This window comes from Botrytis sinoallii (genome assembly GCF_014898435.1).
Source record: "Botrytis sinoallii strain Bc 23 chromosome Unknown BSIN_032, whole genome shotgun sequence".
Classification (NCBI taxonomy): Eukaryota; Fungi; Ascomycota; class Leotiomycetes; order Helotiales; family Sclerotiniaceae; genus Botrytis; species Botrytis sinoallii.
Window position 1 is genome coordinate 80683 of NW_024066059.1, and position 27637 is coordinate 108319.

General features: G+C 42.2%; 7 protein-coding genes across 7 annotated transcripts; 2 read left to right on the plus strand and 5 right to left on the minus strand.

The window, feature by feature from the left end:
• Positions 1-160: 160 nt before the first annotated feature.
• EAF02_011408 (uncharacterized protein) lies at positions 161-1639 on the minus strand (the record flags this gene model as incomplete). Its single annotated transcript, XM_038907455.1, has 1 exon — positions 161-1639. The coding sequence occupies one exon, from the start codon at positions 1637-1639 to the stop codon at positions 161-163; it is 1479 nt and encodes a 492-aa protein (XP_038752677.1).
• Positions 1640-7493: 5854 nt separating this feature from the next.
• Positions 7494-11042, minus strand: EAF02_011409 (uncharacterized protein). The gene is made up of 3 exons (XM_038907456.1): positions 10790-11042; positions 10589-10694; positions 7494-10532 (listed from the first exon to the last, which is right to left on the minus strand). The coding sequence occupies exons 2-3, from the start codon at positions 10589-10591 to the stop codon at positions 7770-7772; spliced, it is 2766 nt and encodes a 921-aa protein (XP_038752678.1). The 5' UTR covers positions 10592-10694; positions 10790-11042; the 3' UTR covers positions 7494-7769.
• A 428-nt stretch (positions 11043-11470) lies between these two features.
• On the minus strand, positions 11471-14337 carry EAF02_011410 (uncharacterized protein). Its single transcript, XM_038907457.1, has 7 exons — positions 14092-14337; positions 13241-13979; positions 12587-13193; positions 12345-12456; positions 12205-12289; positions 12030-12087; positions 11471-11959 (listed from the first exon to the last, which is right to left on the minus strand). Exons 1-6 carry the CDS (start codon positions 14238-14240, stop codon positions 12037-12039), a joined length of 1743 nt encoding a protein of 580 aa, XP_038752679.1. The 5' UTR covers positions 14241-14337; the 3' UTR covers positions 11471-11959; positions 12030-12036.
• Positions 14338-14640: 303 nt separating this feature from the next.
• EAF02_011411 (uncharacterized protein) lies at positions 14641-16256 on the plus strand (the record flags this gene model as incomplete). The annotated part of the gene is made up of 2 exons (XM_038907458.1): positions 14641-14735; positions 14987-16256. The coding sequence occupies 2 exons, from the start codon at positions 14641-14643 to the stop codon at positions 16254-16256; spliced, it is 1365 nt and encodes a 454-aa protein (XP_038752680.1).
• Positions 16257-17646: 1390 nt separating this feature from the next.
• Positions 17647-21264, minus strand: EAF02_011412 (uncharacterized protein; the record flags this gene model as incomplete). Its single annotated transcript, XM_038907459.1, has 6 exons — positions 17647-18845; positions 19250-19757; positions 19833-20693; positions 20743-20895; positions 21066-21123; positions 21188-21264. The coding sequence occupies 6 exons, from the start codon at positions 21262-21264 to the stop codon at positions 17647-17649; spliced, it is 2856 nt and encodes a 951-aa protein (XP_038752681.1).
• A 1509-nt stretch (positions 21265-22773) lies between these two features.
• Positions 22774-23817, plus strand: EAF02_011413 (uncharacterized protein; the record flags this gene model as incomplete). Its single annotated transcript, XM_038907460.1, has 1 exon — positions 22774-23817. One exon carries the CDS (start codon positions 22774-22776, stop codon positions 23815-23817), a length of 1044 nt encoding a protein of 347 aa, XP_038752682.1.
• Positions 23818-24287: 470 nt separating this feature from the next.
• On the minus strand, positions 24288-25788 carry EAF02_011414 (uncharacterized protein). Its single transcript, XM_038907461.1, has 3 exons — positions 25545-25788; positions 25109-25423; positions 24288-25031 (listed from the first exon to the last, which is right to left on the minus strand). Exons 1-3 carry the CDS (start codon positions 25655-25657, stop codon positions 24584-24586), a joined length of 876 nt encoding a protein of 291 aa, XP_038752683.1. The 5' UTR covers positions 25658-25788; the 3' UTR covers positions 24288-24583.
• Between the last annotated feature and the right edge of the window lie 1849 nt (positions 25789-27637).

A 27637-nucleotide genomic window follows, 5' to 3' on the forward strand; every position in this document is an offset into this window, starting at 1 on the left:
AGGAAATATGTTTATATTGTATAGTATTGACAAAGGAAATTCTCGCGAGTGGATTTTTAACAAAAGAAATTTTTACAAAAGAAATTCTATGCTGTGAGAAGGATATCACTCCTCTCTTGTTTCATCCCCCAAAATCTCTCTACTCTCTACTCTCTTCGCTCTAAATCATGAAATCACTAACTCGAGTTTCTCGATCACCGCGCTTACCCTCAGGGCGAGCAACATGTGATTTTCGTGTGAAAGGATTTACTTGAGGGTCAGGACGTCGATGATGTGGTGCGTGCTTTTGTTTGGGTCTATTCTCGTTTTCATGTCTCGTAGTACGAGGAGAAGGTGGCGAAGGTGATGCTCGTGGATTCTCATAATGGCTTCCGCGATAAGCAGGTTGATTATGTCTTGCTGGTGGATCTGCAAATGGATTTGTGAAACGAGGTTGGTCTTCTTCTTCGGATTCGGATTCGGCGGCGGCATTCTCTGGGGTTCCGACGAGTTGTCGATAGGCGCTGGCGCGCTCTTCGGCTTCGACTCCGGAATGGGAAAGTTGAGAAGTGTTGTATTCGCTGCGGGAGTAGAGCGTTGGACTTCTTGCCTTGATAGGTCTGGAAGCGTTGTGAAAAAAGCCGTCGGTGAAGACTACGGTGTCGCGGAAAGCGGCATGGACTCCTTCTGCCGGATGTGAATCATGACTTGATGTGTTTGCGAGAGATGTTCTCGACATCATATTTGCATAGAAATCTATAATTTTATTCTCAATATCTCCGTCTTCGTCTTTATCCTCTCCGGGGTAGTCGTGTCCAAGAAGTGCTTGGGCCTCGCTATCTCTATCGAAAGGATTGCGATTTCCAGCCAAGCGTTCTCGTCGAGCATCTCGTCGAAGTATCTGAAGATGTTTGCGACATCGAGAGATCTCTCTCCCCAGACCTTGAGATTCACGCGTTAAGCCTTCGGAGTCTCCTTGCCATGATGCCCATGCGCGGACTACATCGATCCAGCCATTCATTTGCTTATTCTTCTTTCTGCGGCCCCAGATCGAGGCAAAGAGATCGCGGATGATGGATCGATCGCCTCCGATGGTGGCGAGAATACAGGCTTCACAACCCGATGCTACGCGTTCGTAGCGCGGGTCGCACGGCTGCACTTGATATGCTTGACGATAAAATTCGGGCTGCATCCAGATACTATTGAGCATTTTCATTCGGAGAACGAATTCTCGAACATTGACCGGCAAGTGTTCGAGAGGGACTTCGGCAGTCAGGCGTCGGAGACGAGTGGTGCATTCTGCGGTTAGTTCGAGAGATATCTTGCGGATGAGATACGGGTTGAGAGGTTTGTGGACGTCGCATAGCACGGCTTTGGTTTCGCCTAGACGAAGCGAAGATAGGGATGCGGCGACGCGGGAGATAAGGCCGCTGGATTTGGGGTGCAGGAGAGAAGGGGGGAAGGTTTGCATGAGGACTGCTTGATCGCGGAGCCAGGAGTCGGTGGGGAGAGTACCGGGGAGTCGGGTCAAGAGTTGCGTGAGTAGATCGAGGGAGGGGGCGGGAAACTCGTGGAGAGAGTCGCTTGGGGAGGGGATGTTGATTTTTCCCCGCATGGTGGTGCGCGGTTGCGGGAGAAGGGGGTCGAGAAACTTTTGCATGATTGCGAGGGTTTCGGGATGGGTTGTTTGGGGTTTGGTGATCTGTATTTGAAGGCAGATGGTAATGGTAAGCTGGGTGTGGATGTGGGATGGTTCGGTCTGTTGAATCTCCTATTCGATTCTGGAATTGGAATCGTCTTTGTACTTTGATAATAGCATTGTTTTGCATTTCTTCTAGAAGATGCGTCGCCTTTTTCATGGTTGTTTGGTACATGTTATTCTTTTTCCTTTGTTGGGGAAGTGTGTTTGGAGGGGGAGATTCTCTGCGTGCTGAGCATTGTTTCCTCCTGGGTTCTTTGTCTGTTTCAAGATTCTTTGTGGTGAGAATATAAGAGACTATTGTTTAAAAGTGCTTCTTTGAATTCTTGCTGAAGAAATAATCCCATTGTATCTTTCCTTTCACAAAACAGATAGTAAACAATCCCTACAAAGAACCTTGATTTCCTTGTTCTCAAGATATAAAACCCTCCCACCCCCATCTCAATCTTCCTTCCCCCTCAACACCCACTCCCCTCCCACAGCAAAAGAAAAGAAAAATGCCCTTTCACATCCCCCCCTTCCGCTCCCTCTCCCTCTCCTCCGCAAAATCCAAAAAATCCAAATCCACCCCCATCTCCAGAAACCAACCCCCCATCCCCATCCCCAGCACCCGCACAATCGGCACCCAAACCACCAACACCCGCACGCACAGCTCGCGCTGGACGCAAACGCCTCGGTCGACATACATTTCGTTTCACGAGCAGCATGGGGTGCGACCGCCGAGGAAGAGTGGACTCGAGTGGCCGGCTTGGTATGCGCTGCTTGGGGGGGCGGTGCTCGGGTGGCTTGGTACGAGGAGGTGGGTGTGGAGTTGGTGAGGTGGTGGGGTGGTGAGAGGGAGGTGAGTTCTTTTCTTTTCTTTTTGAGAGAGAGGGTTGAGGGTTGAGGGTTGATTTGATTTGATTTGATTTGATTTGATTTTTGGGGGTGGTGCAATTTTATTGTTGATCTATGATCGATCACATTTAATGGCATCACCTCTCTCTTTTTCTTTCTATTTCTTTTCGATTTTCTTTCTCTAGTACATCGATTTCTTATTTCTCATAACAATCGCGACCTCGTTAGGTTATAGACTACCAAATTTGGATTGCTAGAAAATCAATGACAGAAACCCCCCCCCCCCCCCCCCCAAAAAAAGATTCGTTTCTCCAAATGTATACATTTAATAAGTTTGTAAGTTTTATTCCCGTCCCCCGTCTTTGCTAATTGTTTTGTAGGTATGTTTTTTCTTTCGTTTTGTTTTGTTTTGATTTTTGGTTTTGCGTTTTGAGGATTTATATATAGGTAAGTGGGATTCTCCCTCCTTTCCCCTTTTTGCTAATCGTGTGTATAGTAGGTATTATTCTTTAGGTTCGTTTTTTATTATTCTTTCGAAGGATGGCTAGGTAAGGTAAGTCAATCTCTTCTCCTCATCTTCGCTGGTTTTATATAGGTAGTAGGTAGGTATTGTTATTTATTATTCATCTCATACTGAGATGATAATCTCAGGTAAGTTATTCCACCCTTGCTGTTTGCTAATTGAATATAGGTATTTTTACTCTCATATTCTAGGATGCAAAGATCTAGGTGAGTCCCCCCCCCCCCCCCGTTTGCTAATTGTATATATATAGCTATCGTTAATATCCTATCCATCAGATACTGATACACATCAAAAACAACAACTCAGGTAAGCCATCTCTCTCCCACTGTTCACTAATCGAGTATAGGTATTTTTACTCTCTTCGAATTCACACATCCCTAAGACTTAAAGATATAGGTAAGTCACTCTCTTCCCCCTCTTGCTAATCGAGTATAAGTTTCCTTTTTATTTTACTTTTCTCCTCTGTTAAAAATTCAGGTAAGTCACTCCCATCCCCATTTTCGCTAATTCTGTATAGGTAGTACTATGAAAATCTCATTCCTTCAATCCTAAAACAGACTAAAATGCAGGTCAGTCACTCCTTTTCCCCGTCTTGCTAATCGAACTTACAGGTATAGCATTACTATCTTCAGGTATTCGATTCAGTTATACACTGCCATCTAGTTTTAAGAGATGAAATCTAGGTAAGTCGTTCTTCCTTTCCCGTTTTCGCTAATCAAGTACATAGGTATTATTATTATTATTATTATTCTTCTTCTTCTTCTTCTTCTTCTTCTTCTTCTTTTAGTTGATTCGACCTTAATACACAAGACACTGCACAGTTATGAGATAATACTTCAGGTACGTCACTCCCTACTCCCTTTGTCGCTAATTAAGTTTATAGTACTAGTTGTATCACCTTTCTAGTCTACGAGCAATCTGAATAGCAACTTTGTCTCCGATCCAGATTAAATCCTTTAGCTAATTATTTAGGCACATTCATGCTTCCCTCTTGAAATACAAAGACCCGTTATGTAAGAGATATTCAGCTAGGCCACTTCTCTTATATCCTTGAGTTTTAGTACTTACGCATGTTAGGCTATTTGTTCAAATGTTGCATACACCAGTGGGTGATTGTATCGTTCCCTCCCCTCCTCCGTCTCACTTTGCTAATCGACGCTACAGGCAAATTCAATTCCATCTGCTTCAAACTCCCTCATATTCTATTACTCGTATCCCACACAGCCAGATCTAGTGATCAAGATACTATACAGGTAAGTAAGTCCCTTCCTTTTCCCCCCTCTTTTCGCTAACATATCCTTCTAGATAAGCAATGTACTCTTCTACGCCGTCCCTCATACCTGAGAGCTCATGATCATAATCATGAGGTACTAGCGTAAGTGTATATACAGGTAAGTCATTCCCTCCCTTTTCACTAGCTAACTATACAGATAGCTTCTTTTTCTTTTTCTTTCACTTCTTACTTCTCATGAAAATGAGAATTAGAATGTTAATAATAAAATACATTTCATAACTAAAAACAAGCCCTTGTATGCGTGTTAGGTGAACTAGATGTACCCGTGAAGTCATCATTAACACGATAATAATATCACTATAACTTGGAAGTTTCGTGATTCCTCGAGATGCCAGAAGGAATACCATCAACCAAGTAAAGCGTAATGATAACAGTCAACTATACACCACTTATATCTCAATCTCCTCCATCTATACCCCCCAGATCTCAAACCACAATCTCCAAAATACTTATCTCTTATCCAGGGATGCAACAAATCCTCGATGATCCCCCCTAACCCACACTAAAACCATACTAAACAAGCAAGCGAGCTTAGGAAGCATAACCTAAGCTTCTAGATCCTTTCTCAGTCCACTTGCTAGATATCTCGTGTCTTCTTATACATCCTTCTTTCTTATCCAGATATGCAACAAACACTACAATAATCCATAAAGTCCTGAAAAATTGTTTTAAATACCTAGGTAAGTAATCTCTAACGAGACTGGCTCAGACGATGAATCTCATTAGATTTTTCGACTACTTGATAAGTCTTTCCAATTTTTCGATAGCGATACATCTCCCCATCATCTTCCTTATGCTTAGTAATTAACTACTATACTTAAATTCTCATATATAAAGCCCAAAGATGTATCTCTAGATTTGATGCAGCAGACCAAGTCGATCTTCTATATCTTCTCTCTAAATCACCGGATTATGCAAGTGTAGCTTTAGCGTATCCATAATATAACAGAAAAAAAATCCAGCATCTATATATGACTTAATATCCAATCTAACCTCTCTAATGTCTCATAAAACCTCACCTATCGAGACGAATATTAATGGGATATGTGGTATATTTTTCCTCGTCCTAAAATCTCTGAGCATACATTCAACAACCTTAAGTTCTATTTGACCTGCCCCTCTCCCCCCCCCACCCTCTTCCCATTTACAAATCATCATCGTCATCATCATCCAGCTCGAATCCCTCTCAATTCCACTCTCAGAATTCTCATTCAGATATATAATTTAAAAAGTAAACCATGATCTCATCTATCCATCCATCCCACCCACTCCAACAACCACAACCAGTGTATCCAATAGTCCGTACTGCAGTGCAACAACACAAGGCTTTGAATATATCAAAAGCAATTAGAAATCCGCGAATAGTTCAACATTCCAATCAAATTCAATATCTCATCTGATTTGAATATTCCAATTTATTTAGGGATTTGATAGTTTTCATTGCTGAACTGTAGTCCGGAATTTCGAACACTCTGACCACAACCATCTCTTCTCATAAAACACAAAACTCGTCAAACACCATAATTGGAAGGAACGAGGGAAAGCACGCTAGGCGTCAAGTATTTCCTACAGCACTAGCTAAGTCTCACGATCCTCACCTTCCACCTTCAGTTTTTCCTTTTCACTAAGTACGTTATTAGAAATATTTCATCGAGTTTACACATACACAAAACAAAGATCGTATAGTAATCTACCTATAACGAATCCAGTGGTAGCCATATGGCCTATTTTTCAAAAGAAGGGAACGATAAAGAAAAAGGGGATTCAAGCACCGTTGAGAATGAAGATGAAGGAGACTCAAGAACAGCAAGAACTTCTTCAAAATGACTGTGAGTTGACTTTCATCTCTTCTAATCCCACTAATTGAATAAAACTCACTAGCTCCTAGACAAAGAACTCTCACTCGGATAATTTCAAAAAAGAAAATACAACCTGTTGAGGACTCTGAGAAGAAGGATTCAAAAGACACTCTACGCAATAATGGTAAATGTGGTATTGTTAAAAATAAAGGTACTTCCTGTTACCAACGATATTCAATCAAGTTGGCTAATCGCTGGGTGTAGAAACTAGAATTCGAAGAAGACAATATAAGGCCATCATATCGGTGACCGAAAGCGAGAAGATTGCACACAGAGCTAAACGTGTTATTGTGCAACAAAAAGCCTAGCAAAATGAAGTGAAGAAAAGAAAGAAGCGGGCTTGCAACATCGAAGAGAAATGAATCGCGAGAAGGCAAAGATTAGAACAGAGGAGGAATGGCAAGAACGAAGAGATTATGCAGATGGCTGTAAAGCGGCCGAGAGAGACAGACAAAGTAATCTGGTTGATAAACTCCGTGGTGATTACGAGCAGAGAATGGTTAAAATTTGGGGTTAGAATGCAGTTATTGTGGGGAAGTTTGGAAGTTATGGTGTTTTAGATGATGGAAATATATACATCCTAAGAAACTATAATACACAGGAGATATTCACACAACCACCAAGCCCTGGCAAGAAGAAAGAAAGAAAGAAAGAAGAAAGAGAATAAAAGCAGACATACTACCAGGAATAGCCCACTCAGTACAAATATTCCCCTCATCTCCCTTCTCCTTCTCCTCACCACCTCATACCCCGGCGCCAAAAAAGCATGAGCTGGAATTTCAAGAATTTCATTTCGAATAAACGCTAAGGAAAGGGTGATAAAGGTAAAGGTATATAAATATAATAGAGAAGACAAGGAATCGAGATGAGTCATTCTGCGAGAGGATAGGATAGCAAAACAGAAGATAAATGATAAATATAAAGAGAGAAGAGAGAAGAGAAATGAGAGATCGTGCAATGTCCAGAAACGGAAAGTGATATCAGGAGATGAGATGAGATAGGCAAGTAATCATTTGAAGAGAATTTGTAAAGCTAGAGGCTCCTTTCTTGTATTGACTTCAATAGAGAGAGAGAGAGAGAGAGAGAGACATACATACATCCTAGCTCCCCGCCTCAAAAAAACCATCATACAAGCGGATCACCCACCCGATCAAAAGAAGCGATTACCTACCTAGCCTAGTACCTACCAACCTAGTACCTCTGGTTGTCTTGGCTCGACCTCCCTTTGAATCGAGTCTAGATCTATTATTCGATATTATAGCCTCACCAAATAACAAAAATGCATCTGATTCATTCAAGCAAAGTAAAACTTTGAATTTCGGATATTCATTATTCTCTCCCCGCTTATAAATCATAATTCTTAATGTATTTCTTACCCGCTTTCCGACTACCATTCCGTCATATCTATTCTCTTCGCTCCTCTTAAAGTGTATTCGCCATTCCACGCATACATACGTACAATCATCCATCCACCCATCCATCCCAAACCCCCCAAAAGATAATAAAAATATAATTCAACGCTCTACTCCCCAACCAACAAACCAACTCGCCCATTCATTTTCTTATTCCCACAAAACCCTACCTCTTCAAATCCTTCACCTTAATCTCTCCACCTCCTCTCCCCGTCTTCCCCTTCCCATTCCCATACCCTTCAACCCCCATTTCCCGCATAGCTTGTTCAACCATATGTACAGCCTCTATACATACATCACCACCATTTCTCCAAGCTCTGAGTGTGACACCTTGTCCATCAAGAATATCTTTTGCGCGCTTCCAACGACGTCTCCAGAGATCCAATTTTTTGTTTGCTGGTGCTCCACCGGATGTTCGGTAGAATTCATCATCTGATGAGTCAGGGGAGCTGGAGATTGAAGAATTAATGGTAGATTTTCGACGTGGGAGAGGTGGTGGTCCTTTGTTTGATGATGGACTATATGATGGATCGAATGCAGGTTGGGGCCTTGGATTCGATTCACCCATGCCTGGTATATAAGATCTCATTTCTGGAAGATTATTGTAGGTCTCTGTAACTTTATGACGAGCACTAGATATGTAACCTTCACTAGATGATTCTGATAACTCCGCACTACTTTGTGCCTGCTTCAATGGATGATTATTTACACTTCCATGTATAGCACCTGAACGACGAGGTTTTGGTGGTGGTGGTGGAGTGTTTTGCTTTGGGGGTTCGGATGATTCAGGTGGAACCATTGTGATTGTACTTGCTCCACGAAGGGATAATGGCTTAGAAGGTCGAGGTGGGGCTTTCCCATCATTGGCGGATTTTCGTCGTGGAACATTTGGTACTTCCATCTCCGACATAGATCGAGGTACCACTTGCCTATGAGATTTATGTATTGGCTCATTCTCAGGCTCATCTCCGAAATCAATTAGTGTTCCCATGGTTGGACCATTACTAGTCTGGAGTTTAGTTTCCGAGGGAACTCTGGGAGGCAAAGATGGTCGTTTCTCTGATAGCTCAGATTTACTAAATGTAGATGATCTCCTGCTATCAACGGATTGAGTCCGAGATTGCGTTCGAGATTGAGGTTCAAACCTTCGACGGTCTCCGCTGAGTGGACCCAATGCAGGATCAAAGAAACCTATATCTTCAGGTGTCGTGACATCTCTGATAAAGATACCCAGGATTTTTCCCGGATTTGCTAAAACGACATCGGTATAGACTTCTAAATCTGCTTCACCACTATCTCCAATTAAAATGAATTTCCTTTCTGAAAAATCCCGCATGATCTTCTCAAGGGTACCCTTCTTTCTTTCCGCAACAGGTTCAAAAATACCCTGAAGCATTCCGCTATATTGTTTTAGGTGATAAGATCCAGGTGGTAGCCCTGCTTTTCTGAAGAAGCTCACTAAGACTGGAAATAATTGCCAAGGTGAATTGGATACATAGTGTACCCCAACACCCATATCATACATTGTATTATACCATTCCCTGACACCTTCGATTGTGAGATCAGCAAATTCACGAATGAAGACATTTCTGAAAATTTCTCTTGATCCTGCACCAATCGAAGAGTGCTTGATTGTATCGTCAACATCAGTAATGAGGCTCACTCCTTTTGGTTCAGTAATTTTGACTTCTTCAATCGCTGAAAGGTTTTCTGAAGCCAACACTCTAACATGTGTGGGAACAAACTCCAAAGCGGCTCGCATAATGAAATGACCTGCTTCGTTTGTTTCTATTGTTCGCGATGAAGAATTCTTCTCATCGTAAAAGAAAACTGTAATCGCTGTTTCAACCTTTGGATTCGTAAGGAATGGTCTTAATCGTGCCATCAAATGAGCATTTGCTGTTAATAGTTCCGCTTGGGTCATCTCGGATGGTTGATTCCATGATGTACGTTTTGTTAGACGACTTGGAGCAGGTGATGACTCTGGCGATACCCGTGAACTGGAACCCCGCTGCCTACCACGTTCACTATAGATACTATCACCATCTGATTCCCGTTTTGGCTTTTCACTATAGTCACCCCGTAGTGCTGCCTCCTCTTCCCCTCGACCCTTTTTCAGTATTTGTTCTGCTTCTCGGGCAATCTTCTCCTCATCACGCCTCTGTTCGAGTTCTCTATGCTTTGCTCTTAATGAATTTGAATCCGGACTAGTCTCTCGAGAACCAGATTTTGGTGCAGGGATCCCACTCAACTGGCGTGCAAGACCAATGAGTAACCTATTCTTTCTTGTCATAGGTCCTCTATGAGGAGAGTAAAGCCATCCTCTAACATCCACATCAACTATAGCCCTATCATCCTCATATTTTTGCCATTCCCTCGCCCAATATTCCGCATCTCCGGGTTCGTTCAATTTAGGATTCATGTTGGCATTTTCAAAAAAAGGTTTCTCCTTGGTATGTCTCCGCGCATATGATGGAAATAATATCATTTGCTCATCACCGTGAGAAACAATAGATACATCCGGAAATGAACCTGGTATTCCATGTTCATCATCATCCAATCCACTACCCCCACCCCATTTCTCAGAGTATGATTGTTGATACGATTGACGAAGTTCGTTTGCAGCTTTCAAATACCCAGCCAATTTCCCCCTCTTTCCCCCTCGTTTTTTATCCTCCCCATATCCATCTGCGACATAGCCAGACATCGAATGAGATGATGGGTTCAGCTTTCTAGAAGCCGTCGCATTGTCTTTGGAACCGCCACCGAAGAATCTTCTCACTGGTCTTCCAAGGATTTGAAAGGCAGTTTTCCCAGCAGCTCTCTTCCTCTTTCGGTTCAACTGAGTCTTAACTATGTAATTATAGATTCGTGATTGTGCGCCAAGTTTGTAGGATGGGAATGTTTCGAATCTGAAATTTGCAAAGCGCTGGCGGATAGTCAGCCGAGAATGTGGGAATAGGTATCGGAAAAGTGATGTCCTACCATGAGAATTACCTGGTCGACGAAATGAAGGAGGAGCCACGATAAATGTGCGAGGCTGTCAGCTTGAATGATGTTGAGTGCTGTGGAGACGTTCCTGTCCTTTTATCTAGTTGGGTGGGTGTTAAAAGGAACAAGCTAATAATAAATAGCAAACCCAAGCCAGCCTGCTGATTATTTATGTTATGATCTGACAATACTTACTGGGGTTATGATGAAAAACAAGGGCTGAGATTTTGATCAATTGTTTTTCATTGTTTTTCATTGTAGGAGTGAATAATTAAACATTGATGATGATGAACTCGGAATTATAAAGTTTAGGAAGCAAAGGTACCAGTCAAGCCAGTGTCAAATGATGTGCCAAGAGCCATCCAGATGAATCAAGATGGGAATTTGGGAATTCCTCAATATTTTCCTACTTGGTCATCTACCTCGAGGGTACGAGGGTACTTACTATCATTGTCCTAGCTTTATTACTTGCTTACCTATGATATGAAGGTAGGTACCCAGCAGAGCAGATACTTGGCTTTTTGGGTATCCATGGATTTCATAGGAATTACATCCTACGTCACTTTGGGGAAAGGCGGTGCACCCTGTCCAGCCCAGCCCTACAATAAAAATAAGGTTAATAGATTTATGGTATGAGTGAGGTAAATTTACTACCAAGATACAAAGGTATGTATAAAGGTATGTAACAATGACAATAAAGTGATAAATGTGATATATATAATATATAGGTAAATACATCTACATGAATACCACATATCATCTACTACCGTATCATGTGCATATCGAGTATAGACAGAATAAACAAATAAATGTGAAACTTTCTCACTTGCAACCTTCACAGAGAAACAAATACACCATCAAATCTAGAATCGATCGTCTGCGTGTGTGAGACACGTAGTCTCGGAATCTGAATTGTATTGATTTCTTAAAATACATAGTCATCTATGTAGTCATGTCATTGGAAAATGACCCAGACTAATTCCCGCTGCATCTTTCAACCAATGCTTGCTGTCGTGTCATTTTCACTTGACAAACTCCCCCTTTCCCTCAACCCTCAATAACAAAGTGAAGCAATAGCCTCTAAGAACGCCGGTGCCGGATTATTTTCAGGAGGATCTGCCCTTTCAATTTGCCTCAACACTGTACCCAGGCCTGAATGTGAATTTTCATTATTACGGCTTTACCCCGAAGGAATATCAAGGAAGTAGGTGATACTTAAAGATTTATTTAATGAAATGATTGAATGAATGAATGAATGAATGTGTTGATGTGAACTGCCTAAGGTCAGTAAGTTATTAAGTTGGTCGTTTTTCCGGTTTTTTTTCTTCTTTTCAAATCTGATTATATGATCGCAATGATCAAAAGCTAATGTAGAGCAAGCCTGTCGTTAGATACCATCAATGATAGTAGAGTAAGAGAGGATATGGTTCCGCACTGAATCATTATCCAGCAGCAACTACCTGCCGTCTCTTTGTGGATGCATTTTCAACGTCCTAAATAAAGTGTTAGCAATGCTTGGAATTCATCCGAGAAAAATCCCAATCAAAAAACGAGATCTTCCGCCTTTAACCTTAGGCCATATCCCGAACGAGGGATTGGCTTTAACATACATCTGCTGAAGAACGCTTCTTTTTCTTTTGAGAACGAGTTGGCTTGACCTCGCCTTCAGTAAAGACATCGTCTGGAAGGTCGCAGCTAGGGATTATGAATCAGCATTTCACATCATCTAATGCAACAAAGGGGCACAAACTTTCGAGTGTTAACGACAGATAAAGTATTAAGCTCTTCGTTATACTTCTCCCACCCTCTACACACTCGCTTGAACTCATCAACACACCATGCAAGGTCGAGCGATTTAGCGCCTAAGATTGTTAGTAGCTGGGCCTCGGAATATATCATAGAAGCTTGTAATTAGAATGCATATTCCAAATACCATAATCGTGATAACAGTAAGATCGCTCATAAAATGTGAGGTGATGGTGGTGCACTTACCTTCGCGAAGCTCGAGGCCGATGTAAAATGTTGTTGTGTAAACGAATGATTCCTTTTTCTCGGGTTCGGATTTTGGTGCATCTCCATTCTCATCCTTGACTTCCCCAGTCTGGTCCTTTACCGCAATTCCTAAATCTGTATCATGAGATGGGTCCGTAGTCACTGCCGGGGTTTCTTTGATCTGGTATTGTAGATTGCCTTCTTTTACCGCTTCGATTTCGTCCTCGGAACTGCATTTGTGAACTCGTTCGAATCCCTTGTTGAATGGATGTGCCAGCGCAATTGATTCGTGGTTTTCTACATTAGCAACTAAAAGTCTAACTTTTGATTCAACCAAACCAGACCATATAAGTTGAGCGTCCTTTGTAGTACTGGCGGAAATGACGGAGAGGTAGTATTTGTAGTTTTTGGTGAAAAATGTGTGCTTGACGAATAAGTCTTTCCAAGATGCCTTGCCCATCATAATTCTATCCGTGATATTTCCTCCACGAGCAAGTTCCCGACAGATGATCTCTTTGTTTGATTTTGTTATGTTATGAGTAGCGCACATGGAGGGGTATGAAGGAGTAATAATTGGCATGAGATGGTACCCGTCGCCTTTATAAACCTATCAAAGTCAATTAAACCCGAGTATGTTGCACAAGAAAAACTTACCCTTGGATTCCAGACACGAACATTAAGCTTACCACCTTTAATTGCCTGTAGTAAGACTGGTTGCGGCCACTGCCACTGAGACATGATACGGAAAAACTTCAGGATGACTGTAGAAGCGGTTGCTTGTGGATATAATTGACATACTCTAGCCACCAGCATAGCCCAGGCGACACCTCCAGGAAAACCCATAATGTTGGCATAGATAGCTCTTCTCTGCGCCCAAAGTTTAACTCCCCTCAGAGCAGTTCTGAATACTGCCTTTTCCGGTACCAGATTCAAAATATCATCGGTAACTCGCGTTCCATTTAAAGAGCGTAAACCGGCTTCATCCAAGCCCGCTAATAAGTTGTCGTCGTTCAAGCTTAGGGACCTTGAAATTTGAGAAAGTACTTCGATACGCGCAAAGATCAAATCGATGCTGATGCCTGAATATTCAAACTTAATAATTGGGACGAAGGCTTCTGGAACAGGCGCTAGGTCTGTAATAGCTCCCTCTGGCGCCATTTCAACGAGAAGATCTGGAAAAAGTTCGAAATATTCTTCACGGGAAACGTTTTTGGGTACGACAACCAGAGTATCGATATCAGAGCCAGGTCCATATACACCGAGTCGAAAACTGCCATATGTAAAGATCCTACCGCCGGCACTATTGACGATATTCTCCGGTAGGTTTTGCTTTCTGCAAACTCGTTTCACAAACTCTTCGGTGATGGATTGTAAAGAAGCAAGGACGGCGGATCTGCGCAAAAAGGATGTCAGTAATGAAATAGATAAGAATGAAGCAAGATGTTCCGAGATATGATTCATCTGCAGATTCTGTAAGAAACAGAATAATAATCGCAATCACGTACCGTTTTTCGGTATCAGCGCGGCTCTCAAAGAGATTCTCTTTTGTCATTTCTTCAATCAGCGCATCAGTTGCTTGCTTCTCAGCATCTGTTGGAAGCGCGGTAGATAAAGGCGGAGTGATGCCCAATTGTCTGGGGGCTGCAGTTGCCATTTTGATGAAGATACCGAGACTGAAAGCTTTGAGCTGGCTTCCAAGGCTGTCGAGATGAACAGCTTAAAATTAATGTTGGTATCAATGTTTGGTTGTTTGCTTGTCTGGTTAGAGAAGATAAATAGAAAGTCAAACACCGGCGCGACCATAAATTGGTCTACCATCGTGCATAAGCGAACTATTTATTTTAGGTTCACTTTGAAAGCTTCACCCCCACTTGTACCATGAGCAACGGGAACTTGAATAGTTTCCATGTGCCTAACTAAGCAGTGAATAATACTGTACGCCGTACCTTCCTTTCATTCACTTGATGAAGATCTTAATTCTCTAATATCTCTAAACTTTATCCTCTTTAATATAAACAATTATCTAAGGTTTATGAAGAGATTGAATATACGCGATGGCCGATTCTAATAATGCTTGGGAGGGCAACGAGGAAACTCAAAATGATCCTGATGAGAAGAGAGTTCTTCATCAAGCCTTGGATTCTTTCTAGTAAGGATAGTTTTATTTGGTGACGGCATCTTCGAGTCCGATAAGAAGAGGAGATCCGGCTAGAATCGTAACACCACCTGATTCATGAGACTATCAAGCGAGTTCTATCTGTGTCATGTTAGGGGGGACCTGTACGTGTTCGGTGAGCACGGGAGGCGAAGGAATATAACATATGCATGCTCATTGATATAGACATATGTCTCTTCTCATTACCACATAAATACATGTACTCTTATTGACATACACACTAGCCACTACCAACAGACCGCTCACTACAACACCACTCATCTACGAAGACAAGCCTTCTACGCCTTACCTCGAGCTCACTGGGAACTTCTCGCATCACCACCCATTAACTATCTAGACACCTTAATAGCCGTCGACGACGCTATAGATCAAAATGCCGAACTCTCAGAAGCGATCTTATCAGCGGCCCTTCCATCCTTCAACCTTCCCTATCCCTCTTCAAACTTCAACCCTTCCACTAAATCTCCCGATGATTTCCGAGGTACAGCAACCTCGGGTGATCTCGAAAAAGCCCGAAGTACCCTCCGACAAATGTATCGAGACTGGTCCTCCGAAGGAGCAGTCGAACGCGAAGCATCCTACCGCCCTGTAATCCGCGCCCTCCAAGACGAAAAAGCTAGATCCTCTCCCCTTAAACGCAATATGCGCGTCCTAGTTCCAGGCGCAGGTCTTGGGCGTCTAGTATTTGATCTTTGTATGCAAGGCTTCGACGTAGAAGGCAATGAAATTAGTTATCATCAACTTCTTGCCAGCGCCTACATTCTCAATTTCTGTCCCCAAAAGGAAAATCATACTATTTTCCCTTGGGTTCATTCCTTCTCCAATCATAAAACTCGAAGCAATCATCTCCGATCCGTCAAAATCCCAGATGTTCACCCAGGAGATGCGTTAAATTCCAATCCACAAGCAGGAGAAATGACCATGAGTGCCTCCGATTTCCTCCTCTTATATGGCGACGAAGAACGTGCCGAATCTTTCGACGCAGTAGCTTCTGTTTTCTTCCTCGATACAGCTCCAAATATCATCCGCTATCTCGAAGCTATTCGCAACTGCCTCAAACCTGGTGGCATATTCATAAATATGGGACCACTCCTCTGGCATTTCGAAAACAATCCTCCTGGTTCCTCTACCCCTCCATCATCAAAACAACCTAGCGATCAGATTCAAGATCATGGTATTGCCGATCCTGGAAGCATCGAACTTACAAACTCAGAAGTACTGCTTCTGCTTCCTAAATTGGGTTTTGAGGTCCTTACTTCCTCGACTGATTTAAGAGCGCCCTATATTCAAGACCCAGATTCCATGCTACAAAATACATATTCGGCTAGTTTTTGGGTGGCGAGGAAGAGCGAGGATGGAGGAAATGTGAATCATGGACATGCACATTCACGTGAAAATGGTATGCAAGAAGGAAAACATGAACATGGTATCCCACCCATAATCCGGGAAGAGGATGAAGAAGGAATTGAACAAGCACCGGGAGGCTGGGTATAGATTTTTCTGCTTGCGTTGTAGAATAAAGATATTGTGAATAGATGAGCGAGAGTTAAGAAAGAGCTAGGTAGACAGATGATAAAATATATAGAAACCCTTCTGTAGATTGAATACCACATGAGTATACAAAATTGATAGTACCAAACCACCAGAACCCTCATATCTGATTTATGACTTTGTTATCTAGCTTACCTTGGAAAATAGAATCCAAGTACATCCATATGATCTCCTGATACTTGAAATAAAGTAAAATAGCCAATATGAAGTAGACCAGGTTATTATCTAAGGAACCTTCCCTTTTCTTTTCTTTTCCTTTCCTTCACGAGATCAGCAAGACATCACTCACAATTTTATTCATTCATATAAATCGAGTGATCAAATCCCATACAGACACCCAACCTAACATGAAGCACATAAATCGAACCCGCCATCTCCTTTAACCAAATATTTGATTTCCAGCTATCATATAAAATGTGCCGCACACATAGTTTTGAGCTTTTCTTCAAAGTACTCTCCCCTTCCCTTCTTTCATCATGTCTCTCCATCTACCAAGGAAGGGCGTGAAACGCCCCCCTCTCCCCTATCTATCCTCCAGCATTAACAGGTCTTGTCGATTGCACAACACTAATACGACAAATTGAACTAGATACTAGGTATAAATGTGTAAAGAACTCCATAAAATGTAAATTAGAAATCATGTAATCTTTATAGTACAGAATGACCTTTCGCAAAACAAAAAGCTTAGCACGGTAATTTTCTCGCAGTCTGGAAAACACCTCACATTCCCCTCCCTCTCCTGCTCCATTTCCTGCTACCCTCATCCCATCTCACCGCGTCTCGCAGCCACCGATAAACCTTCAAAAAAACCCCCCATTCAATCACAGACAACTAATCAATCACAAAGAGTAAAGATTCATCTAATCTACTAATCCCATTGCATACGTATATCCATATTCAAACACTCATCCAATCAACTATCTCATGCATCATTCCATCATGTATCATATATCATCCATCATATTTAACTCCTCGTATCTTCATATATGAATTATTTTTTTCTTTTCCATATCTTGATTTTCCTATTCATCCATATGCAGTATCGTAAACCATTAATCTTCAACTCATTTCTGCGTGGGGAATATAATAGCAAAAGTCAAAACTCCTAAAATCCAAACGAAAACAAAAAACAAATACGTATCCAATCTAGTACCACCCAATCGTTAAATCATATCTTTTCTGATCTTCTGAATTTTTTTCATCGCTTCATTTTCCCTCTCTTTCGTCTCATATATGGTGCTTCCGGTTCTTTTCTCAACTCATTCACACCCCTTGACTCTTGGCCCCAGTACTCATCCCACTCCCCCTTTCACTCCACCTCTGCCGATCCCTCCTACTCTCCCAAGTCTACTGGTACGGGACTATGTCCGCGTTTTCTCTCATCATAATTGTATCCCCTCCCATGCCATCTCTCACCCTCCCCTTCATACCCACTATCCCTCTCCCTCTCTCTTTCTTTCTCAACCCTTTCTCTTTCCCTCTCCCTCTCTCTATCCACTCTACTCCTCTCTCTAGCCCTCGCACTAACCCCACTTCTTGTCCCTGGTGTCCTCCCCCCACTCATAACCGTACTCGCTCCCACCTCACTCCTCTCCCACGTGTCAATCGTCCTAGCTGTACTTCTCGCCCTCGCCCCCCTCGATTTTGGCGTCCTACTTTTTTCCCTCTCTCTTTGAGTCAAAACCGTACTTTCAATATCGCTTCGCTCCCAACTATCCACACTTCTAGGAACACTCAACTCCCTTTCCCTAACACTTACACCCGGACTCTTCAATTCTCTTTCTCCGAGTCCGCTTCGCCCTCGAGATCTGTTTCTAGGTGTGGGTGTAAAAATCGTGCTTTCACCCACTTCACTTCTCTCCCATGTATCGATCGTTCTCGTCGTACTTCTAGCACGATCACGAGCGCCGACTCTAGATCTACGATTTGTGCGTTCGTCTGGACTATCGTGTTCTTCAAATACGACAATTTCATCCTGCTCCTGAGGTTGTATTTCGACTCGAGATCGTCTAGGCTTATCTTTCTTATCGTTTTCCTCTTCTCCAACGGGCACAATTCTAATTCTCGAATTCGTCGCATTTGTCGTATTTCCGCTGATCCCCGCTCTTCTCTCCTCCATCTCCCTCATATCTTTCTCTAATTCCGAATCCCTCGGATCAGCCGTAACCCTCGTGCGACTTCTAACCGGTAATTCTCCCAATCTCTCCCCAAATCCCTGGCCATAAACCCCCGGCTGTCGAGACTTCCTTCTTTCTCCATTATAACTCGAGAACCCATGTAATTTATCCAGTTTTTCATCCGGTTCCAATTCCTCCCCAATAATCACTGGCCCACTTCCATAACTAACCACCTCATCTCTTCCCGCTCTATTTCTTCTTCTTCCAAAGTCTCCATTCACAGCTGTATCTCCTAATAATAAATCATCGGCTGTCATATGATTCTTTTCCGTCCCTGCTCTGGATGTTCGATGAGATCTTCTCTTTTTCTTTTTGCGTCGTCGATGCATAAGTGATTCTTGATATTTAACCCGGTCTATGTTCAAGGGAAATTAGATAATCAGCAAATTGATCTACTAAGTTTGGAGTTTAGAGATGATATCTCCTCATTACATCATCATTTCATCTAAAGATGGTTCTGATATGTGACGTGATGTGATAAAACTATTAAAACTTCGGATAATAAAAAATACTCTTCTTGAGTGTTCAGCCATTAATGCTTTGGAATCCATCCCCCCTTTTTTTAAAAAGAAAAAGAAAAAAAGAAAAAAGAAATAGCGTAAAATGAACGGTTGTTAATGTTTGAAAAAAAGCAACCTCTGAAAATGAGAAGTAAACTTCAACGCATCCCCTCAATAGGCACAAACATCAAATTAGATCATCAGACGGAAACTAGCCCCCAATAAATCAAACGCTTATAAAGAGTACTTTACGCATCACTTTCACGTCTTGCATCAATTTCTGCTGAGATTATAGCCCTACGATCATCTGCATTCGCCTCATCAATAACCTTGTGAAACATTCCCTTACCTTTATTCAATAGGAGTAATTTTCTCTCATATGGGCCGAGATTTTCTTCAATAATAGTTTGAATGACGGGTGCGTTCTTTTCTGGTCCATCATATTCCCATACCCATCTCAGGTCGCTGGTTCGTTCATCATCTAATGCTGCTGGAGCTGTTGGACCCCATGTGGCTGTTGGTGGAATAGGATCGGTGACTTTGATTCGAATTTGATCTAGGCGCCATGGTCCTTTCTTCAAAAGTGCTGGACACTTATACTTCGTCATATCCTCTTCACCAAGACCCCCGAGATCAAGTCGAATTCTTACACTTGAATGGATACGTTCATTAGTATGTGTCATTGGTATTCCAGTTGAAGCACCAGTATCTGGATCTAAACGATGGTAAAGACCAGGAGTTCTAGTCTCTTTACCTGCGAGGGTCCACTAGTGAATGTTAGTTTACCTGCTCTCCGACGAGAAGCTAATGATGTTACAACTTGATCAGTAACATGTACTTACAATTCCAGTATCCGAGTTATAAATCTTCCCAAGAGCCCATGGACGAACTGGATGATGTTTCTCATAAACGGCAGGCGTTGCCCATTCGTTGATTGGCTTCGAAAACCTAAAGATAGATGTGGAAGGAGGTGGTAGAGTTTCATAATAGTGGACGCTCTTTTGAAATATTATGTCAATGGCATCTTCATGAAAAGAAACTCCAATAGAAGCAAGCTGATCCATCATCCAGGCCAGGGTAATGTTTGCAATTTCCTGATCATCGTAACCTCCTCCAACATTGGCATGGCTTCCTGGGAACCAGACTTGTCGCAAGTCAGTGGGTTCATCTTCGAAATCTCTTATCTCCCAAACGGCGGGACTAAAAGGTCTTCGATGTTCGTCGAGTGCCAAAGCTTGGAAAGCATGTCTAATGTAGCCGGAAAGATTCGTATCGTGAAACTTGTACTCCTTAGTAGAATGTGGAAGTCCAAGTTTTGCAAGAAGAGCGATATTTGGAATACCCAAAGATCCTACAGTATCCCACACAGCAACCGCATGAACTCTGATTCTAGATCCATTCGGATCATAAACCCGGGTTAAATTTTGTTCTACCAATCTCTTCTTGTACTCGTCACCATCCTTTGGTTTGTTTGGAAAAGGGATATCCGGAAAGATATCTTTGTAATTGGCATTTCTGAAGTTTTCCTGGTCTTTGAATATAGCATAGAAGTTTGACATGCCATAACGAGTGAGTAGTCCGATGTCGGAGATCATTCCTGCAACACTTCTGGCAGTGAAGGCTCCACGAGAGAACCCAACAAGAATTATTTCATCCCCGGGAGTATAATTCGCGGCAATGAAACTATAAACTTCACGAATGTTCTGGTCGTATGTCAGCATGCAATTCAAAATCATGCAGAATAATTCCTACCTCAGAAATTCCAGTGCCAAGCATACCTCCACTGAGGGTATCCAACATACTACTACCCGTGCCAACACCGGAATGATAGTAAATGATCTGATGAGTTCCATCTGGACCATATCTTCTCAGACATCTTGATAGGCGGGTCACGTTACTTGGAGTCTATGAAGGGGGTAAAATTAGTGGATGAGCTTTGCTTGATTGGCTGGAAAGTGGAGATGGCGGTGAAGGGGGCATGATACGATAACGTTCCAACCAAATAAACGCCAACCTCGAATTTGATGAAGGAGGGATGTATTCTATATAATGAGAGTAAGACGTGTGTAACTCACCTGTAATGTACCAGTTGGTTTGTAGGGAATCAGTGTCGGTTTAGTGAATCCATCATCACTGATATTGATAGTCAGCAATTTTGATCATATGACTTGACTGAAGGGAAATCATAAGAACTTACCTATCCATCCATGTTCCATCACAACATAGAACTATACGTTTAGGATGAATATGCTTTTGACCTTCAAGATCATCCATGTTGTTTCGTGTAACGTGAAAACGGTGAAGAGACTGTAATGTTCTCGGAAGGACTGAAGGACTGTTTAGTGATATGAAACCAGGAGGACGTATGATAGAAAAGAATGAATTCATACCGATATTCTCAAAGGGTATATATATCAATAGTAGAGAATGGGTGATCTGATGCTCTTTCCCGAATTGAATCTCAGATGCGTAATGAAGAATCACTTCGTACCAAACTCTTGAGTTCCTAGAAACTAGATGTGAGGAGTGAAAAACAAATAATTTATACAAAAGTAGAAGGAGCAAGCCTCTTTTCTCCTCTTTCCTTTTTCCCCCTCGCCCGTGTATGTATTGATTTCTCGATCAGTATTCGCTTGATGCAACAGAATGTATCACAACTTATTTTCAGCCATCTCTCAAGAACGTTGCAGTGACACTCATCACAGATGTGGCTCTCTTTTCAGCACCGATTTGCCGTTATTCTCAAGCCTCCGACATCATTTTGATGGAGGGTGTAGCTTGTAACAGATGGAGTATTGAAGAAATACAATTTTTGCTGTTCTGGATAAATGTTAGGTCGATCAAGACGGTGTTGAGGTTGATTACCTAGTAGGTGGTTGATCAAATTTCCTATGTGCTGGTCTCTTTCTTCCGCCTCTTTCTATGGATGAAATAACAGCTGCCAATCTCACCGTGCCAGCCCAGCCAGCCTTACAAATGATTTCATTCAAGGATTATGGAGAATTTTGAGAAATTTTGAGGAATTTGATTCGTCAAGCCAGCTTAATGAATTTTGCCATGTCAGAGCATATTTCATTGGATGAATGGTATAAAACAACTCCATTTTGTATGTTGTGGACCCGAGGTGGCTTTACATGAACAGTGCGTTGAGACTCTTTTCTTCACCGTTGTGCCTTGACATGATCAAGAGTTATTTCTCAACCACTTGGCGTTGATGCGATAAATATCATTAGGTAGATGTTTTGACTCGAGAGATGCATTTTTCACACGAGACGAATCTATCGAGAGAGTGTGGTCACTGGCGTGCTCGAGGTGTGTGTGTGTGTGTGTATGTATGTATGTGTATGTGGTAAGATTATGGTATGATGTGGATTACTTCGTACTAGTAGTCATCATTAGTTCCCGTTTGTAACTTCTGCAGATTATCTGTACAAGTATCTCTAGTGCATGTATCAATGTTAATCATTTCTCAGCTCCTTACCTCGAATTCTGTATATATCGGAAATGATTTACGGACTCGACTCAAGGGATCGATCAAATTTGTGTTACTTTATGAAGAATATGTTACCACACTCTTTCAAGTGGTTGGAGAAATGTGAGTTTCGTAGCACAGAAATGTCTCATGTCTCATCTCACTGCAAGTCACCAGATAAAGTGACGCAGGCGGGGGTTCATGTCCTTAGCCGTGCCGCTTTCTTGGAGTTTGACAGAACTCTGGTGTTACAATTTGATAAGACAAACGATCGTGGATACATATATGAAGTATCATCATGCACAATCAATATGTCTGTCAAGCAGACGGCGGATCTTTTGACTCTGGTTGATAATTTCTACCTTCGCAATGGACTTGATCAAGGAGACCAACTTACTTGTTATGAATTCGTTAAGAATGCTTTCCCAGGGAAGAATATCGAGGAGCCTGCATGTCAAGGATATTGCTCGCTGACTTTTTTGGTGGGAGACGATATCGTTATTCAATTTCGACCTGATAAATATCGATTGAATCTCATGACAACTCATGCTGCACGAGAGATACACGGGAAGTTTTGCCCTCGAATCACTTATGTTACCAGTCTCCCGAAATCCGGATTGTTAGTATATTCGATGAACCGATTACCTGGTGTCTCATTTAAAGATTTCCGAGCAAGCAACACATCTCTAGCTATCAATACCGATACTCGAGCAATTCTATGTAGAGATTTCGCCGCATTTCTAGCAGTAGGATGGCATCGAAAAGATTGCGTATCTCTTCCGCGTGGTATTGTAGGGTCATCATTACTATCTCGCCTTGAATTACTATGCAAGGATCTACCAGTCCGATTCCAGCCATTAGCTAAAAGAATTCGCAAAGATATGCGATTCGTTGAATCTATGCCATGGGTACTAACTCACGGCGACATAATTCCAAGCAATATCATGATCAACCCCCTTACGCACCACCTTACTGGACTTGTTGATTGGGCAGAAGCCGAACCTCTACCATTTGGAACCTGTTTCTATGGACTCGAGGAGATTCTCGGTGAAATTACGCCCATCGGCTTTCGTTACCATGCCGATGCGACATATCTGCGAAATATTTTCTGGATCGAACTCGTTACTTTGATCCCTGAGTTGAAACAAGATGAAGTGATGAGAACAGTTCAACTTGCGAGAGATTTGGGGGTATTACTTTGGCACGGTATTGCATGGGACGATGGTGCCATTAATCGAGTTGTAATGGAGGAGAGAGACGAGGATGCAGATGAGATAAGGAGATTAGATGCTTTCTTGGATACTGATGTTAGAGCCCAGATTACTTCTGAATCAGAGCATTCGTCAAAGCTTTAAAGAACGCCATATATTCAAGTAGGGGCATGGAAAGACCGACCTAAACTCCGATGACCAATTTACATAACGATTTACAGCCTCCATCCATGCGATACGCTGCGAGAACACGACCTACCTCGTTGAGAGCAAGCTGATAGCTCTATCTCATACTACCATCCAGTTCTGTTCTCCGAACTGATTGAGAGTGTCACGCAAGAATTATCTATTTCAACAATATTCCATTCTTGGCAACATCAACACCTCTCATGCCTCCGCTCTAAAGAGAGACACCAGCAACTTGTCTTTCTTGTATTACCTCGTCTTTTCTGATGCATGGCATCGATTTAATACGAATCTACTTTCACTATTTGAAGATGTCAACTTTCTGTTAACATTTTTACATGTTGGAAGATTGGGCCTCGCTATCTCACATATGTAAATCCATACATACATGTTTCACTTTTCTTTTCAACACTGGGTCACGACTTTCCTTATTTCTTTTTGGCAGAGATTTTTCTTTGGCATAATTTTCATGAATCGGATACCCATTATGAGCAAGACATGACAGGTGGTAGCTTTTTTATGTCGGGTTTTGTTTGCTATCTGGTGTTACTACTCGTAATTTATTTCTTTATCCAAATTTATATTCTACTTGAGATGAAATGCCTACTTTTTTTTTCAAACTTATAGATATACTACATCTACCCAACACTTCAAGGTATGTCCCAGTGCTCTAAATGCGAGCTCTAATATTCAAATTGCAAACCACAAATCTGAAGCTCCCAACCTAAAGTTTCGCTTTCTCCCCACCCTCGTCAATTGCTTCACCTCTACTTAACACTTCCCCCCCATCAACCACCAAGTTAGCCCCGTTAACATGGCTTCCTGCCCTACTAGCCAAGAAAACCACCGCGCCAGCAATATCCTCCGGTTTCCCCAATCTCCTATCCGGCACTGCTTTAGCCAGCTTCGCAACTCCCCCTTTAGACTCCATATGCGCATTGGCCATTTTCGATGGAAAGAATCCGGGAGAAATGGCATTGCAAAGAATATGACGGGGACCGAGTTCGACAGCGAGATTCTTGGTGAGATGGATTGCCGCAGCTTTAGAAGCAGAATACCCGATTGCGGAGTTGGGACCTGGGAGAGCGACGGCGAGACCGGCGACGGAGGCCGTTACAATTACACGGGAGGGTTCTGAAGCGCTGGCGCGCGCTTGAAGGAGAGGTGCGAATCTGGGGGTTCGTTAGCGGATTGATTGAATTTGTATTGAGGAGGGCTTGGGAGAAAGAAGGGAAGATGGGGTACGTACAATCTCACCGTTCCAAAAACACTCTTGACGTTTAGATTCATCACTTTCGCAAACGCATCATCGGGATGAGTATCGAATTTCTCTCCCCACGTGGCTCCCGCATTTGCAAATAAGATATCGATATGATCTGTGGTTTTTGATACTTCGGATACCAGATGCTGGATACCTTCAATAGTTGATATGTCTGCGGGGACGGAAATGGCTTTTGCGCCCGGAGAGAGATTGGGAAGGGAATTGAGAGTTGAGACAGCGGCTTCGCAGGCGGAAGCTTTTCGGGATGTGATGTAAACGAGGGAGCAGCCGGCTTGGAGGAAACTAAGAGTAGAGCGGGAGTTAGTGGCTGGAAGGGGGTGGAATGATTGATAGATGACGAGTGACAATGAATCCCCCAGATCGAAAACTGTTCTCCCGCCATCAAAGAAACGGAATGACTCACGCAGAAGCAGCATGTAATCCCAATCCTCTCGATCCCCCAGTAACCACCGCGATCTTCCCCTTTAGCGAAAAAAGAGACCCAAAGTCATGGAGTTGCGTGTCGTAACTAGACATCTTTTTTTTGCGTATTCCAATCTTCGCTCTATTACTCAAACGATTGCATACACCTATACTCTACAACCCAAAGCGCGAGAAATATATCAAAAGCAATATGGATTGAGGTGATACAATGAATGTTATCCGATATATCAGTCCAGACCAATATACATATTGTACTCTCGGATAAGCATAAGCGGAGAACCCGGGGAACCGAGGTTGCGCTAGTGAGCCGATAAGAATCGATAAGACATTTCGATTTTTGATAGTTGTAGCAGCTAAGCTTTTTTGCACGGGATATCTACCTAGTAGGCAGATAGATCAAATTCCCAGCATTTTTTCTCTCGTACTCGTGCGGGATAGTTCCGCGATTAAAAGTTGAAGCGTCATGAGCTTTCACAAGATAGAAGTTGGTTTCATGAGGAATGTACAGCAAAACCTCTCCATAAGGATCCACTCTGTAAGGATAATCTCTCTATAAGGATAATCTCTCTATAAGGATAATCTCTCTATAAGGATAATCTCTCTATAAGGATATGTTTTTCGATCCCAAAAATTTTCAGGGCTAAAAATGATCTATATCCTTAAAACCCTTTCATTAGGATATCCTTATAATTTCCGGTCCCAAGATTACGTGTATTCTTATGGAACCAATAAAATTATTAGGATTTAGTTATCATATGATAAATATATCGATATTTTAGTTAGATTTAATTGAAATGAAAAAAATGTTACGGAATTGGTCCAATCGGGACTAATCGGAAGGAAACTACTACTATATCGGGATTAAATGGAGTTTCTATACAAGGATACCTCTATATATCCTTAAAAAAGACTACAAAAACCGGTATCCTTATGGAGAGGTTTTGCTGTAGCAGTGACGCTGGAGCTGGGGGTTTTAACAAGCTACGGATATCGCGATAGAGGGATTTTTCTACGAATGTGATATTTGGGTTTTGCTGGGGATAGTGATGTTGGGCAAGGAAGAAATTTGATCTGCAGATGTGCGTGAGGCGAAAGTATTCGAGTCCCTGTTTTATCTCCATAGTTGTTGCGACTCTGTTTTGTCTCCAGCAGCACGAAAAAGCTGGGGTATCGAGGATGTATACCGGTACTGCTTTCAATATACGATGTCATATCGGATAATTGTTATTTGAAATTGTAAAAGTAACACAATTGTGTTAATCAAGTTGAATTTAGTGTATATAACTTATACTTTATGTTTTAAAAAGAATTAGCATTATTATAAAGTATTGACATTCAACTGTTATCAATATATGATTTGAGATATTCGTTTCTCCGTTCTCTCAGGCGCCGGTACCTGCGAAGCCGGCCGTAGTTGGCACATAAGGGGATAGTTTTCAATGCAGTCATCTAGCATCTTGGCATCACATCCGTCCCATCAGCCTTGATTTTGATGTCGGGTGTGTTTCGGTATTTGTCTGACTCGTGAGTCGTGAGTCTCGACTCTCAAATAGCAAATGTTGTGTTGCTCAAATGATTATCCTGGTTTGATACCTGTACCTGTTTGAGATGAGCGGTTGTGCGGCTGATTCCCCGTGGGTTTTGATGGAGATTGGTGACAAATGCTTATGAATTTCAAAGTTTTAATATTTCTGCATCAAATTGATGGCTGCAAAACGTTCCCAGGCTTGCAGATATGGGGTTTAGCTCCGGCACTGGTTGCCGATCTCAAAAGAGTTCCAAGTTATTTATGCAAGAACCTTTACTTTTGGGTTGTGCTCAACATCATCTGACTTGTTTCTCGTCGCTGCTTATCGAGTAGAGTCGAGTTGTGATTGATGATAACATTAACAGTTTTCAGAGTTCTAGATTCGAGAGTTGTGAGAATATCCGATGTGAACTCGCCCAATGACTTTGGTGATATTACTATTTGGAAAACAGAAGCTACAGGAACAGCCAATCATATCAACAGTGTCGTATTCTTGGCCGTTAGCATCGCCGCATGAACACTTGAGCTCGACTAACCTTACTTGG